We start from the raw sequence: 16,698 nt of genomic DNA on the forward strand, positions 1-16,698 counted from the left end.
ACGAAGAACTATTTGTGCAAAATGAAACACTGTAACAAGAACAAAAAGTTCTCACCAAGATTGACAATGTTTTGCCTCTTTATGGGGATTAACAGCTGTTTTGTCCTGCTGGGAATGTAATATGAAACACTATTAAGATCCTTTTTTTCCCCCACTACACTGTTAGGTTTTGTTGATCTTAATCACTAATTGAAAGTGTACTGAGGATGCGTGTTCAAACACCACAATTACATTAGACAAATTAAAGGCAAATTATTGTTTGGAAATAATACAAAGTACTTTTCTCAGCAACCTACTCAAAGTATTTACTTTGATGCAATTCTTTGGACATTTGCCTGCGCCTGGGCTCCGAGTGTTAATGTCAGACAAAGTATGAAAAATAAACAAAGGTTAACAAATGCAATTATAAAATCTTTTATATCTTTCCATCCCCATTAGGCTAATATCGCTGATAGATTTATGATGGGATGTTCACTTGTTGTCCATCAGGGGCCACGATAAATAGATAATCAGAGTTATTCCCCTGTCACTGGTTGTAATGTTAAAGATGTTCTGTGGTAAAACCTGACAACTAAATGTTGTGTGCAAAGCCAAATGCAATGAGGTGGATGTTTGATTACACACAGGTATGTTCTCACCTATTTTGCACATCGATTGTGATCTGCTGCAAGGATAGGAGACGTCCACCGAAAGACAGTCCCCTATCAAGTCCTCAGTTTTGCCTGTGGTCCGATTTCAATCAACGCTAACCAGAGTTAGTTTAAAAAGTGTTTGCTTTTTTGCTGTGCACCACGGTTCAATGAGCGGCACCAATGATTCCACACGTGTGTTAATGCGTCAATTGAACAAAAGTATATTTATAATAGACTAGACCTGACATGGCTGCAGCTCCAATATCATGTGACTTTCTCTTCATAAAAAAAAACACCAAAAACAGCTTTAGATACAACGTGACCCCATCTAGAAACACAGTGATTACAATGTTTACCATTAAAAGAAAGTAAAAAGGGAAAAATACATTGTGATTAAACATCTAAACACTTGACATGCGTATTTGCGTATATTCTGCAGTGTGGTGTGATTTTTACTCTCGCCTCCAGCAAAAATAATACTGGCTAGTTTGGGCTTCGAGGCCTTATTGTGTGGAGTTTGCATGTTGTCCCTGGGTTTGTTTTTTTTGTCTGGATATTCCAGTTTCCTCCCACAGTTGAAAGACGTGTATTAGCTTGATTTAAAATTGATTGTACATTTGCAGCTGACACCATCCAACCTGAGACCCCCGATCCAAGAGAAAATGCTCAACGTGAAAAACTGTGAGTCATGGACAGATATGTTGTCTTCAGATCCTCTGAAGGAGAAGAGTAAAGAGTCAGCAGGCTACTCGTGCAATAAGTTGCCATCTGACCGAGCTCCAGAGATTTTATCCCTGAAATGATACTGCTCCTTTAAGGCTGGGACTGTTTGTGTGCACTCTTAACAAATATAACATATGATCATTGCGTCAGCAGATGATGTTTTTTTTTTTAAATGATCTAATAATTGACAAAAGCTTGACTGTGAGTGTCTGACTGTCTTTCAGTCTGTTTGCCCTGAGATGGCGACCTTTCACCTCCAAAGTTGAGAGGCTTCAGGCCCCACCCATCTTCATAATAGAAGAGAAACATATGGATGAATATATTAATATAATAGTGTCCAAGAAGATATACTGTATTTTAGGATAATGAAGTTCAACTTTTGGGTTTTTCTCGTGATGATTCCGGAGAACTGATCGTCCACCACTGATTTAGAGCATTCATACAGACGTCTTCTACCAATTCCTAACATTTTCCTTTAAATGTCTCCGGCTCCTTCTATGGATTCACCTCCATGAATGTTTTAACTCTGCTGCAACAAACCTGATCCAAACACAGTTGAACAGCTCAAGCTCATTTTATTCTATGAATCAACAGAAAGAAAGTGATTAACCTCACTTTATGACAGTGTTTTATATAATTGTATCTATACTTTCTAAACAAAACTTAAAGATGTTAAATGAAAACAAAACAATTAAAGCTGCAAGATGATTAAATGTTTGTGTGTGTGTGTGTGTGGGGGGGGGGGGTTGTTGTTGTTGACTAATGACTTTCAATATGACTTCAATAAATAATCAGATGCAGGACTAAGAGTATCAGGTTTAAATACACCATTACAGTCTGGACTTTTTAATAAAGAAAAATGTGAAATTAATTATATTTTATTGAGATGAATGTTTGCTATTATACTCCTGGATGCATTTCGCACATCTGTTTTTAGCATTTTATATTCCCTTAAAACAGAACATTTGTTTTTCATATTTAAATTTCCCCCTATTTATGTATGGAAACTCTTTCCTTTTCTAGTCTAGCAAAAGTGATGAGTCATTCAAGATATCTTATTTCATGTAAATAAAATGAGTGGACGACAATTAAATGGATCATTAAAAGTGTACTTTTCCACGATGACCTCTTTAATAGTTTGCACAATTGTACGTTCACCACATATGGCACAGATGGTACTTCATCAATGGTTTGGAAAAAAAGTCATTGAATAAAAATGCAATATATTGTTGTATTTTTTTATAGCTTGTGTTTATTCGAAAACACTCCGTGCCCTACTGCCTTTGTCTCTACCTTTACACATTCATGGCAGCTCTCCATAATAATTACAGCTTTGCATGTAATCAGAATATCACAACAATGAACGTGGCCTAGTTAGCCTGATGGAGGGAGGGTGGGTGAAAGAAGTCACCCTAATCCTCAAACCAGGCGTCACTGTGCTATCTTGAGCTCGCTCTCTCTCCGCCAGGAGTCACAGTCGCTGAAGCCCCCCCCATCAGCAAGCGTGCAGCTTCCTCTTTGCAGCCATTTTGGACTGGTAACCATGGAGATGCGGGTCATGCAGTGATGGCAGGGAGAGGAGACTTGTGGCTGGTGGTGGAGCTGGAGAAGTGCAGGCTGTCGGAGGAGGCAGGCAGGCAGCAGCAGCAGAGAGCTGTAAAGCCTCGTTATATCTGGGTCACTGGGATGCTCCAGCTGCAACAAGCAGACAAGACACTATTATGCAAGAAGATGAGGGATGAGGGAAGTTGTGGGCACGGGGGCTTACAGTTACAGGGGGACGTCTGTTTACCGAGTGGGGCATATGTCAGACGGGGGCACACATGATATAACAGGAGACCAGCTGAGCTGTGCTTAGTCAAGCCAGACCCCCAAAACAAGCCATTGTTGTGAGACTGCCATTCATTAGATTTTGATCTCTAATATATTGTCCTATTTGTTGTAGCTTTGTTTATCATACACCACATTGGTGTATTTACTTGGATATAATTGACCACGCAGATTTGGAATAGCACAATATTTGAATATTTTAACATCATTGCAGATACTTTTGAAACAATACTATTTATTGCAATAAAAATAAACACAATGAGAAATACTTTCATTTACAGCAGGATGAAAAGCGGATTAATAGTTAGAATACAATATCTTATTGAACAGGGTTGTCAAACTCGTTTGACTTCATTTTGTCTCCATGCGCTCAGAGCAATAAAAAGCCTAATAATAGTTACAACTATAAATCCTTCTTTTAATTTCAGTGCAAGCAATTATGAGTGCACTCTGAAAATGTACTCAATTATGCTGATTTGTTGTAAAATCAAAGAGAAAACAACTCATCTAAAGTAGACAAGGAACTTTAATGAAACTTACACTACACAAGTTTGAAGTAAAGTTGTACATTGAATCCTTGACAGGATGTACTGGAGATTTTATATACTTACAAATAGTAAAACACCACTTCTTCGCCGTACTAGTGAATGATCAGAACATTCTAATCATCATCAGACCTCAATGTCTACAGCAACATATGAACACATAAAAACATAGCTTTAATGCACAGATTTAAAACAAAGGTTGCAAATTAAGTAATTGTGAAATTTATTAGACATCCCACTTACAAATACAAAAATACAACTTCTTTGCTCTGAAAATGAGAAAAAAAAGTATTTATTCCCTTACAGGGAAATTGTAGTCATCATACCAGCTAACCAATACAAAGGAGTGAAAGAATATGGGTGCAGATTTCATATTTTCATTCAAATCATTGCAGCGTATGTTGTACATTGCGACAGCTTCAATGACAAAATATAGGTAAGATTAGATTGGATCAGGAAAATGTATTCAACCCACTATGTAGAGCTTTTAAAGCATTAAATTATTGCACAATATGTTGCTTGTCGTCACACTTACAATGACAACACACAATCAATATGCTTCTTGTGAGGAAAAACAATCATTCCCTGATGAGGAAAATCCAATCCCACAGTTCTGGTGTGGGTGTATGATTTTTAAAATGTGCTAATGGTGGAGGTTGTGCAGCTGGAGAAGTTTGAGCCGGGTGAATTGTGGATAAAAACAAGTTGTAGGCCATGTTGTTGTGTCTCTCCATTGTCCCTGGCCCCCCGCTCCCTGACCTCCCCGCTCTGCGGAACCCGGACTTCCCATTGGTGGAGACGCGGGCCCCGTGACGTCACGGGCGTGGCGCCCAATCAGCGGGGGACTTGGGCGTTGTACTCCGCATCTCATTTCTCCATTTACAAACTCCACTCGGGGGAAAAATTGAAAGAATTCGCGTTTCCTTTCGCTCCTTCGCTCCAATTTCTTTTAATTGCAAGCGCCGATTTTTTCCTCTTTGCGTGTCCGTTTGCGGTCGTTTTGATTTCGGGCCGATTCCTCGACTTCGCTCGCAGAAGGAGGCGTCGGCGTCTGGTTGAGTTTTTTTTGGGGGGGAGGAAGCTTTGCGGTCTTTGTTCATTCATTTGATCGGTTGGGTTCCTTTGTTGGAACAAAAGCATGGGAGCGCAAATCTCCAAAACCGCTGGAAAAGAGGAGGCTGCGGTGGAAAAACCCGCAGAAGGTGCGGCCGTTGCAGCAAAGACGAACGGACAGGTAAATAGTGGGTTTTTTAGAACGTTTAACACTTAATTGATGAGACGAGATTTTTCCCCAATTTAGCAATGTGTTGCGTCAATGGCGTGCTCCATGTTCCCTGTAGCGCATCCCCACGCTCACCGGCTTCCAGGGAAAGTGGCCACATGGATCCATTTCCACTGGACACTTTTTAGTTAATTATTCATTATTCGACTATATTTCCTTCCAAATCTTAACCCTCACTAAAATGCATAATGCGTGTACATACATTTTTCTCCCGCAAATTGATCTTTTGTGTGTGTGAAGATAAAGCTGCACGATAAATCTGTTTAATCATGAGTTTGTATGTATTTCACTTAAATTGTTTTTTTTTTTTTAATTGCTTAATGGTTCTAGTGTGCTTTTTTTCTTTTTTTTCTTTTCCCTTTCCACTGATCAGATGGAAATGTGTGCAGCAGGGATTTGTGGCCGCTCTCACTGGCATGGCCATTTTAAAAAATCGGTACCACGCCTTTGTTGCCAGGTTCAAGAAAGAAGCCACGTTTGTCTGCAGATAAACCCCACAAATTGACCAAACTACCCCCCCCTCCCCCTAAAAAAAAAAAAGCACAACAATCAACGAAGAGAGAAATGCTGCGAATTAAAATATGATGCGCCTTAACGGTCGATAAGGCTCATTTACAAGGGGAAAACAAAAGACCAAATTCCTATGTTGTTTGCACCGACCCCACGTCGAGCGCCCCCTGCTGGATTCACGTCTTACTGCAGTCTATCCAACTAGCCTACTGCTGAAAGCCGTAGATCTGTCGTCACTCTCCTAGTAACAGATGTTGGTGCAGTTTTAGGGCTATTTTCCTATTGGTTGCAACTATTCTAAGTGCATTTAAATATCACGGCACCCCCACCTTTTACAGACGGTGGAGGGGGGGGTTGCAGGATCTTAATTGAATGACTCCTTAAATAAACCGAACCACTATTTAATAGGTTGAATGTGCATGTTCAAGAATGACATTTTTTTGTGTGAATGTTGTTTCTTTCTAGGAGAATGGCCATGCCAAAACCAATGGCGATGCCTCCCCTGCTGCAGAGGAAGCCAACAAAGCTGACGTGCAGGCCAACGGCAGTACTCCGACCGAGGAGGCGCCTAAAGAAGACGGCGGCGAGAAAGCAGAGGGGGCCGAGGCCAACGGAGAGAAGGAGCCCGCCGCCACAAATGGGGAGGCTTCGGCCAAACCCGAGGAAGGCACTCCGTCTACCAGTGAAGATGGCAAGCAGAAGAAAAAGCGTTTCTCCTTCAAGAAACCCTCCTTCAAGCTGAGCGGCTTCTCCTTCAAGAAGACCAAGAAAGAATCCGAAGAGGCGGTGGAGGAAGGAGCAGCTGCCGCAGGGGAGGAGGCGGCGGCGGCCGACGCCGCTCCGGCCGAAGGGGAGAAGGCGGCATCAGAGGAGGCGGCGACCGAGGAGGCCAAGCCTGCGGAGGCCGCCGAGGAGGGAGCCAAGGAGGCTGCGGCCGAGGAGCCCAAAGCGGAGGAAGTGAAGGCGGAGGAGGCTGCAGGAGAGGAGAAACCGGCCGAAGCTTCACCTACTGAGCCAGAAGCAGCGGCAGCCAGTCCAGAGGCCCCCGCCGAGTAATCCTGCTGAGCGAGACACCGGAATGAAGGAGACGATGTAGCCCGTCTGAAGGAATGCGAGGACTTGTCTAAAACCAGGGATTTTTTTTTTTTTTCTGTTAATTCTTTTTTTTTTTTTTTTTTTTTGGTTGTTGTTTGTTTGTTTATTTGTTTGTTTACTACTCTGCAACCATCTCATCCATAATGACTGCAGTGTCCCTGGCAGTGATGGACAGGAGGTGTAGAGGAGAGTGTGCTGCTTCCTCACTGCTCGTTGGTGCTTGCATTTGTGACCTGGGTGAGTGTGAATGTGCGAATGTGAGTGGGAATGTTTTTTCTACATGAAACCATGAGTGTCAACACGTTGCTGAATTTGACATATTTAATCAACAAACAAAAAAATAACAACAAAACACAAGTATTTGGTGCTGGGCAATTGGATGTAGCAGCTAAAGCTGTGTCTGCAAGATCTGACACATTGTGATATTTAAAGGGAAAGTCCTAATCCGAGTCTTAAATGTTGTCTTTGCAGTACACAGTTGTTTACAACTTTTTCAAGCTCAATGCTCCTGTGGACACAAACCATTCCTGAATGATCTAGATTTAGTTAACTGTCAAAAAAACAATAGGTGCTCATACCGTTCCATTAGAATTCCACCATTTCAAAACTCTGTAGTAATGCACGTTGTATAGACTTTGATATTACTGGTTTTATGACTGAGATGTACCTAAATGACTGAAGTTTTTAACAGATTACCCATTGTAAATGAAGTTTTCTTGTTTTTCACCATTTGTAAGATTGAATAAAATTGGGAGATGTTTTAAGCAAATTTTGCATCAAGCTGTGATGACTACAACACCACTTTTAGAAATCTCCACTTGAAAGCACACATCGGCAGTCAGGGATACAGTCTCTAAGCAGCATTTCATGTATATAATGGGGCACACCTTACTCAATATGGAATGTAACATTGACTGCAAAACTGGAAATCAAGGTGTTGAGATTATTCTGTGAGTACTGCTGAAAAATAAAGCAATGAAGTGTGAATTGGCCCTCTGAGCTCATTTATTCCTAACCAGCATATGTGGCATCTGAATGAAAGAAGAAAAAAAAAACATTGCATCTGAGGTATTGTGGTTTTTATCAGTAACGAGGTTGAATGAATTGACTCCTTTTTTTAGAGCGCCCTCATGCGGTGCAGTGGCAAAAAGACATGCAACGTTTCAATTCTGTGCATATTAAATCAAAGACAGAGTAGATTGCTAAATGTCGCCGCACATAAATTATTTTAACATTTTTATTTTCTCAAGTTGATTAGTTCACATTGAATGGTGAGATATGTTGCCAGAGAGGAGTTCCCAAACCTCTGCTCAAGGCCCAAAAGAAAGATTTGGTGAATCCGAGCATGACATCATTACATTTTTTATTTTATTTTATTTAACCAGGAGAACCACACTGAGAGTAATCTTTTTTTAAAGTGTGCCGATTAACTATTAACTGATAAGGAGAAGAAATAAAATGATGAATTAAACAGTACGAAACCTATTTATTACATCTTATTTAAGTTCGGGACGGTTGCACATCACACAAATGAGCATTTTCAGAGTCGCCAAATGGCTACAAATGCATGTTCTTTAACTGCTGCAGCTAACTGGAGTCCCTATGGGAAAACAAGGCAAGCACAGGGAGAACATGAAAACCCGAATAGAGCACAGGCTATAGTCCCAATTGTGAGGCTGGCGTGCTTACCACACAGCCACCCAGGCCATAAAGTATTTTTGAGGAAGTAATTGACTTATTTTTGAGGGAAAATGCAATCTCATGTCAGTTTGGGCGAGTTCCATTTGAGGTAATCACAGCGTCTGGTTTTACAGCGTAAATACCAATGTTTGAAACATTTTTACAATGTTTAGAGGTTTTTCATGTACAGCAAACAACTGCCCAACTCATGCCCAGGCTCGCCGTTGACATGGCGGGATACCTTCCATGACACCCCACAAAAAACCCCATAAAACCCTTAAAATCTTTTTAAGAGGAGAACAGATTGCACAAAATGCCTCCAGGGTGTTTTTAAGCGGCCCACAGCTGCACCAGTGCTTATTTCAAACCATGTATTTCCTTTGCACCCAGTTTAACCCTGAGTGCTGAAGCTCTGGCCGCAAGACGGGTGTGTTTTACACATAATACTTCTATTTGCGCTTCCTCCTCTGTTTGTCCATCTTGGTCAAGTTGTTGAAGGATTCGCCTCCCATTTTGGCCCCTGGCGTGCCTCTCATGCAACTTACAGCCAAAAAAATAACCCCCCCCCAATCATAACGTCCTTTAATCCCCACCCGTCTTAAAACTGACGTTTCCTTTAGTATTATGTGGGTTTTTGTTTTTTCTTATCGTCTACAATCAAACAGATATGTGGATGTCATATCAGGTGAGTGTGCCAACAGGAATATATCAAAGTGAGGTCTTCCTCAAAAGAGGGGACGGTAATTTTAGAGTGTGGTTTGTGGCAGCACTCTCGCCATGCTCCTGTTTGTCCCACCTCGTGGCCCGACCGCAGACCGTCTCTGAATGGCAGCGCCCTCGCATGGCAATCCCCAGCGGTTTCTTTCAACCCGCCTCACTCACTCTTTTCTGTCCCTCGGGCCCCTCACCTAACCGCCGCCTTGCTCTCTTTCCCAAGGAAGATCAAACAGTTCCTGCAATACCAGGGGACCATCCCTGTCCCTCATCCCACACCCAAACTATTTCCAGCTCGTCCGTATTCAGACTTGCATGGTAAAGTAGTCTTTGTAAACTTTGGCTGCGTAAAGCAGCCGGTTGCCATCATGTGGGGAATGAATCATATTTTATGATTCTCTTTCACCTCAGCTTCCAGTGGCAGAGCTAAATAATCTCCACACAACACACACACACACGCACGTACACACACACGATCCAATTTTGAAGAAAAAGCTGAAAAACTTAACAAAGTTAATAGTTATTTGTCTTGCACTAATTCAAATGTTCCATTCTATACATGTAGGTACTTTCGTATTTGTAAAATATAGAATTTCAATATAGGTTAGGCTTAATTGCAATGTTAGAAACTACTTCCTGTGCAGTATTTCAGATTTGCACATACACAATACAGTGAAAATTTAGTTTGAGCTCAAATCCATACATCCATACATCTTCTATAACGGTTCATCCAGTCTTGGATGCCAGCTTAAGGCAGCTGTGATGGACAGGTCTGCAGGTCTACCTCTGGGCAAACAGACACACATACACACCTAGCAGTAATTTGCAGTTACCAGTTAACCTCAAATGTGTGTTTTTAGACTGTGGGAGGAAACCAGAGTGCACGGAGGAGAAAAAAAAAAAAACTGCATGTGTGTACAGGGATGAACATACAATTTACTCATAGAAAGGCTGCTGAGCTCCACCAAGACTCAAACTGTTCTTGTTTTTGACATTCTTACTTTTTTCTCTTCCTTTATTTGCTATTCCATACATATCAGAAGAAATATATTTGCCATGTGATGAATTAGCGACATGCACTTGGAGTGCCCTGATTTTTACCACTGCATGATATATCAGAAAGTCATTATCATCATGCAGTATACATATTGCAAAAGCCTGACTGAACTGCCCTGAATTATGTTTTTATGCATTATGTATTTGTACTCAACATATTAAATGGATGGAGCTCGACTCTGTTGACAATGTAGCTTACTTCAATTCAATGATTTAACATGAAGTAAAAAATACAATTGTCAACATGATCTGCTGCTCGTGGAAACCGCAGGTGTGCATATTGTTGAAATGGAACAAAACTGAAAGTACAACAAACATGGTGCAGTTGCCTCCAGTCGAACATGGGCCCAAAAGGAGAAACAGCACTGGTTTTATGGAAGACCAAATCCCAAACCACAAATAATTCTATATCTTATACTTAAGAGTGTGTTTACTGATTGCAAGTCATGTCATGATTGTAGTACTCAACGATAATATTTCTTATTGCATACATGTGGAGCCCTCGCTGTATGTGATAATGCATCATGTTGATATGTAACACTATGTAACACTAGATGCAATTTTAGGCAGCACTAATTGCATACAAGTTTATAATGTGACTGTACAGCTTATTACCATGGATACAATAACATATTTAACATTTTCACTTTTTCTGAATTTGTTTACATCACGTTTTAAATGTTATGTCATATTACCTTGAGTATTTATATACTCACTTATTTTGGCAGAACAATCTTTAAAGTCCAATTTTATAAATTACTTAAGGCATTATATTGATTTCTGGTTACCTTACTGCAGGTTCGATCCACAGGAGGCTGGAGAGGTTGAGACCTTAGTTTGAGTCTAAATTTCCACTTTTCATGCAATAGATTGCATTAGATAGTGTTTCGGTGTATTGAAAATGTCTTGTTTTGTGTAAAAATCCAAGTAATGTATGAGAGAAAGCATTCAAACAGTTGAAAAAGAAAAACCTTCATACACAAAATATTAGGTAAAACATTTATTTTGATCATTATGTTTTACATGACATAATGCATTTCCAGGGATATAACAATGTTGCTGTTAAACGGTTTGAGTTTGCATGACAGTATTCTGGTGACTTATTTCTTTATAACGGTCAATTTGACCATTACCATTTCACAATATATTCAAGTCACATTTAGTTACAACATGTTGCACAGAAAAGTATTTGGTGTACTTTTTAATAAGATTATTGGTCCCCCAAACAAAAATGAACAAAAAAAAAAACCCAAGGTTGTACAAAACAAACAAAAACAGACAAACATTTAAGAGTCACCAGCGGAAATCAATATAAAAGAAACAGAGTGGAAATGAAAGTTAGGACACAACATAATAACAACGCCTCAATTTCACATGCTGTATCCATTACAAAACCTCACTGGCAACTTTGTGGATTGCTTCCCCATCCCTGATCACTTGTTATCATAAATTACTTTTCCTTCTTATTAAGCACCTTATTCTCGTGGGTTTTCAAGTCGGGATGCTTCTATTCCTCAAAGAAGGGTGAACTGCCTGTCTGTTGGGTTGAGGAAAATGAACAGGGAGTCTACTTTGAGAAATAGATTGCAAATTTAGTTGGTTGGCTTTTTGGGAATTACTGCATCAACGTATCACGTTGAAGCAATGAGGAAACCGGAGAAGGAGCAGTGGACATTCTCGGCGGCGAAGACACCATTGGCCTCGTCGTCGGGGATCTGAACGTAGACGGTGTCCTGCTCGTCAAGCAAGAGGACAGCGCTACCAGACATCTGGTCCAGGAAGCCCTTGCTGTACTCATCGTAAGTGAACATAACAGGCTGGCCATTCTTGTACAGGGCCACCAGGGCATGAGCTCCATTGACATGGATGCTGTAGGAGAAGTAATAGACTCCAGGGACCTGGCAGGTGAAGATGCCGGTCTCGGGGTCGTAGTGACTCTCAGCATTGTACACAATCTGGTCAAACTTGATTGGGCTGCCAGCAGCAGGGTAGGGGGTGGCCAGAGATGCAGTGAAAGCAGACATGGGGGACTTCACCATGACCTCGCTCATTCCCATGCCCTTCTCAAACATAACCTCACCAGGTGGGCCAGGGGGACCAGGAGGTCCAGCTGGGCCAGCCTCTCCATCAACTCCGTTATCACCGGGGAGACCAGGGGGACCCTGAGGCCCGGGAACACCCTTAGCAGCCAAACCAGCGGGGCCAGAAGGACCAGGAAGACCTGGGTGTCCCTTCAGACCAGGAGCACCAGCGGGACCTTGGGAACCAGAGGGTCCTCTGGGACCTGGAGCACCATCAGATCCTGAGGCACCTGTCTCACCAGCACGGCCGGGATGACCTTTTGGTCCAGCAGGGCCGGGGATACCTGGGGCACCTGGGGTACCAGGAGCACCTACGTGACCCTTATCACCTGTGGCTCCAGTGGCACCTCTGGATCCAGGAGGACCAGCTGCACCTGGATAACCCTGCTTACCGGCGAAACCCTGCGCTCCCTGATCTCCCTTGTTTCCCTTAGGTCCCTGAGCTCCAGTTGCACCTGTGTCACCTTTTTGGCCAAGAGCACCAGGCTCACCTGTGAAACCTCTTTCGCCCTGAGGTCCAACAGGCCCATTGGGGCCAGTTGCACCAGTAGCACCAGTATAACCTGTAGGACCTTGCTCTCCCTTAGCACCTGAGGCACCTGTGCTACCTGTAGCACCTCTCTCTCCCTTCTCGCCATTTGCACCTGGTTTTCCATATCCGGGAACTCCGGGGGCACCGGTGGCTCCAGCAGGTCCCTGGTGGCCTTTAGGACCAACTGAACCGGGCAGACCTGGGGCACCATTCTCACCTGGTTTGCCTGAAACTCCTACACCTGGGGCACCAGTGTGTCCCTTGGGTCCCTGAGGTCCCATGGGGCCAGTGGCACCATCTCTACCTGGACTACCTGACTTGCCTGGCTCACCTGGTGCACCTGTTCTTCCTGGCTTTCCCACTCCAGCCTCACCTGGCTGTCCAGGTTGGCCCGCAGGTCCTTCAGCTCCTGTCTCACCCTGAGGTCCGGGAGCTCCTACCCCTCTATCACCCTTAGCACCTGGCAGTCCGGGGATACCGGGATGTCCTTTCAGACCAGACTCTCCTCTAGGCCCCATTGCTCCAGGAAGACCTGAAGGTCCAGGCTTGCCAGTAGCGGAGAGACCAGCGGGTCCGGGGCTTCCAGAAGATCCGGGGGCTCCCCTGGGTCCCTGAAGGCCGGGGGCTCCAGTATCTCCCTTCTCACCAGGTTGTCCGTGGCTGCCAGGTTTGCCAGGTCCACCTGGAGATCCAGGCTTTCCAGCGATGGAACGGCCGGGGCTTCCTGCAGGTCCGGGAGGTCCCTGGGGTCCAGGGAGACCAACACCATCATGACCAGGCTCACCAGCAGGGCCAGCGGGTCCCTCAGGGCCGGGCTCACCTGGGGGTCCAGGCTCACCTGCCACTGACACCACTGTAACGAATGAGAGAATGTGGATTATGAACACCATGAAGACAAAGACACACTGATACTGTTTAATGCTGCAGGACATGTTATTGTCACTCTACATGTTTTACTGATATTATACATCATCATGACAAAACACATTAAAGGTCTAACAGATATTCAGTGTGTGTCCAAGATAAATCTTTCAGTTTCGCACCAGAGTGTTTCTCGACCTACCGGTATTTCCTATCTGACAATACATGATATACTTGGTCAATCTTGCATTCCTCATTGTAACCTATTTAATTCACATGTGTGGGGAAAAGGAAAAGGACATTTCCAGCCCAGTTTCTAGATTGCATGTTGTTTGATTGTAAGGGACTTGGGGTGTGTCTGGATTTGTTGAGCAGCAACATGGCCACTCTGCAAAACAAATGTCAGAGTGAAGACAATTCTCAGTGAGTGGCCGATTCTTTTGGAGTTGTTTTCATTCATTTTTGTCCGAATCAAGTAAAAAAACAGCTTGAACTTTAAGCTGATTGGGGGGTAAGAGGCGTCAGATTCATGATCCGTTACTGATGCAGACTCCATATCTCTTTCTCAAAATCTAACTTTTATTCAAAAAGAAATAGGAACAACTGTTTGGAATTATCTTTGGAAATCCTGCACTTTTTGCATTAAAAAAAAAAAAAACATTATACATGAAATTACAAGATGTACAAAACAGAAGAATGCATAATTTTCCATACAGCTTGTTGAATTTAATAATAGTTTTTAATAAGCTTCTTTTTTTTTTTTTTTTTTAAAGAGATGTGACTTGATTGTAAAAGAGTAGGTCCAAATCAGAGGGACTTCATACTTTTATTTGCTGCCTTCATGTGGTCACATGTGCCTGAGTGTAAAAGGCTCACTCCTTCACTAACTCCCACTTAGTTTGGATAAAGCCAAACAGATGTTTCTACTTCTGTGTTAAGCAGGCACACCCAAACAAACCGCACTGCTGGGTGACTGGACTCTAATTATCAGTGTCAAACTAAAATAATCCACTGAGAGTAACTTTCTCAAATAACAAGAGGTGCATGTTGATGTGAATGAAAGCAACACTGAGCAATGAAAACCAACCATCATTTATTCTTTTAATTTATTTTATAAGACTGTGTACTTATTTATGTACTTAAAACTGACTGTTCTTAGGATTTAGAATTTTAGAAAACCTACTTTAACATGTTTTTAAACTGAACAGAAAATGAACCGGTAAGATAAAATAGATTGAATATCAGAACATATCTTTTAGACTTGATCCTTCGAATGTGTTGAATAGAGCTTTAGCTGTGACTGCTGGATTTTAGATGAAGTACACCATGTCACGTCAAGAACATAAGACCCGTTCCCAAGAACAGCTTATTCAACAAGAGATTTTGTGTACCAGAAAGAGGTATGCACACAAGGTAGTTAAACCTTAAATTGCACACATCATTATGCTAGAATTAAAACAAAAATACTTCAAACTAATGATAATAAACTGAAATATGTTGCAACTGTCAGTCTTTTCTTTATTTTAATGGCTTAAATCTTAAAAAAAAAAAATATATATATATATATAATATATATATATATATATATATTATATACAGTGAAAAGATACATTGAAGTTGAATATTGTTAGATCTAAACTGTGCTGAATGAATGTTACTGCCTCACATCTAAATGTGGTGTGGGATTGGAGAGTCATGCAAACTGCTGCAGCCAATGGGAACACAAACTGCGAAGCAAGGTGGAGTTCAGTTTTTATAGTAAAGTGCAGCTGCAACCAGCTCCTGTCTGGCTGCTTGTAGGCCTCCACAACAACGATACACAGGCTTTAAAGTTAAAGGTAAGGTAGATAAAGTGAGACCATGTTGCTTCTGATTGGATTTTAGAGGCTATGATTAGCCAACCGAACCAAAAGGAGTTTTTTGTTTGTTGTCTGTTTGCATGGCTCATAGTCAAAAGCTGACATTAGGTACGAGGCTGTGCTTTCTTACCGTGGCTCTTCACGTTGTAGGGCACCACCTTCTTCACCACGTATCCCTTTCCATGGGCAGCTGCGGAGGCCACCACGAGGAGGAGGATGCTTGCAATTCGCAGGTCCATCTTTCAAGATCAGACCTGCAGGGGAAAGAAGTCAGTCTTTATAACCATCTTCCAATGATTTTCCCTCTAGTGTTATACGATTTTCTTAACTTTCCCAGCAAAGTGCAAGCTTTCTGCCTTTTCTTTTGCAGAAAGTTTGTGCATGATAAAGTTAAAACATTTTTTTCCTCCAAATCAGGGCAATGCTGGATATTTCAGAGCATGCATTTAGCCGTAAGCCGTCCTGAGTCCCACACACTTTCCCCATCCAGCCATCAAAATGACTAAAGGGCTGCACAGATGCCTGGATGTTGTCTAAAGTTGAAAACAGAAAAGAAGTCACACATACCAGTATCCAATGAGAGGGAAAGCAAATCTCTTCAGCACCAGTGAGTCCCTGGTACTGCTGTATATCCTTAGGGTATGAGCACAACTGAGGATATGCTGCCCTCCAGTACAATGATGTGGGTATTTATACCATATCTACCCCTTGCATCACTTGAAAAAAGAAATGCCCCCACCATGCAAGTACCTCCCTCTTCAGAGCCAAGCTGTAATTAACAGACAGATCTGCCCAAAGCAGGCATGTCACATCAGGGTGCCTCCATGTCTTGAATATCCAGACACATGATTATCACTTATTTCAGTCTCCTGAATTACAACACAATGATGTTCAAAGAAAATCAATAAATAAATAAATAAATGCACAGTCAAAGACTCTTGCTTTCAGCCTTTTTACACTTGTATATTTACAGTTATGTTTTTCCAGCTATATTTCAAAGAAAATATGCTTAAGGAAACTTATATTTGAAGACTCTTTTAAAACATGGAAACATCTGAAAATAGTTGAAGCAGATCTATTAAAATAAAAAGAGCCAGACAGACAGATCTGTACTGGCACCTGGGATGCTTCATAAAGCTTGCATTGAGGATGTACGGTTCATCTCCAAATTTACATCTCGTCCAGCCACCTGGAAGAAACTTCCTTTACCTTTACAGTCTGTCTGGGCACCGCCACCGCCGCTATGATAAACAAGGGAAATGGTGGGGATAGTTTGACATGGATGGATGGTACAGGAC

At 42.1% G+C, this 16,698-nt stretch overlaps 2 protein-coding genes across 2 annotated transcripts; one reads left to right on the top strand and one right to left on the bottom strand.

Moving 5' to 3' along the window:
- Window positions 1-4,701: 4,701 nt before the first annotated feature.
- On the top strand, window positions 4,702-7,585 carry marcksb (myristoylated alanine-rich protein kinase C substrate b). The gene is made up of 2 exons (XM_080513417.1): window positions 4,702-4,964; window positions 5,988-7,585. The coding sequence occupies exons 1-2, from the start codon at window positions 4,869-4,871 to the stop codon at window positions 6,576-6,578; spliced, it is 687 nt and encodes a 228-aa protein (XP_080369543.1). The 5' UTR covers window positions 4,702-4,868; the 3' UTR covers window positions 6,579-7,585.
- Window positions 7,586-11,052: 3,467 nt separating this feature from the next.
- On the bottom strand, window positions 11,053-16,074 carry col10a1a (collagen, type X, alpha 1a). The gene is made up of 3 exons (XM_080512921.1): window positions 15,968-16,074; window positions 15,531-15,654; window positions 11,053-13,533 (listed from the first exon to the last, which is right to left on the bottom strand). The coding sequence occupies exons 2-3, from the start codon at window positions 15,637-15,639 to the stop codon at window positions 11,699-11,701; spliced, it is 1,944 nt and encodes a 647-aa protein (XP_080369047.1). The 5' UTR covers window positions 15,640-15,654; window positions 15,968-16,074; the 3' UTR covers window positions 11,053-11,698.
- Window positions 16,075-16,698: the final 624 nt, after the last annotated feature.

The sequence above is a fragment of the Blennius ocellaris genome, assembly GCF_963422515.1.
Source record: "Blennius ocellaris genome assembly, chromosome: 17".
Lineage (NCBI taxonomy): Eukaryota > Metazoa > Chordata > Actinopteri > Blenniiformes > Blenniidae > Blennius > Blennius ocellaris.

Coding starts and splice junctions, on each gene's coding strand:
- marcksb (XM_080513417.1), top strand. CDS start 4,869: ATGGGAGCGCAAATCTCCAAAACCGCTGGAAAAGAGGAGGCTGCGGTG. Junction 4,965..5,987: donor CAGCAAAGACGAACGGACAG/GTAAATAGTGGG, acceptor GTTTCTTTCTAG/GAGAATGGCCATGCCAAAAC.
- col10a1a (XM_080512921.1), bottom strand. CDS start 15,639: ATGGACCTGCGAATTGCAAGCATCCTCCTCCTCGTGGTGGCCTCCGCA. Junction 13,534..15,530: donor CTACAACGTGAAGAGCCACG/GTAAGAAAGCAC, acceptor CATTCGTTACAG/TGGTGTCAGTGGCAGGTGAG.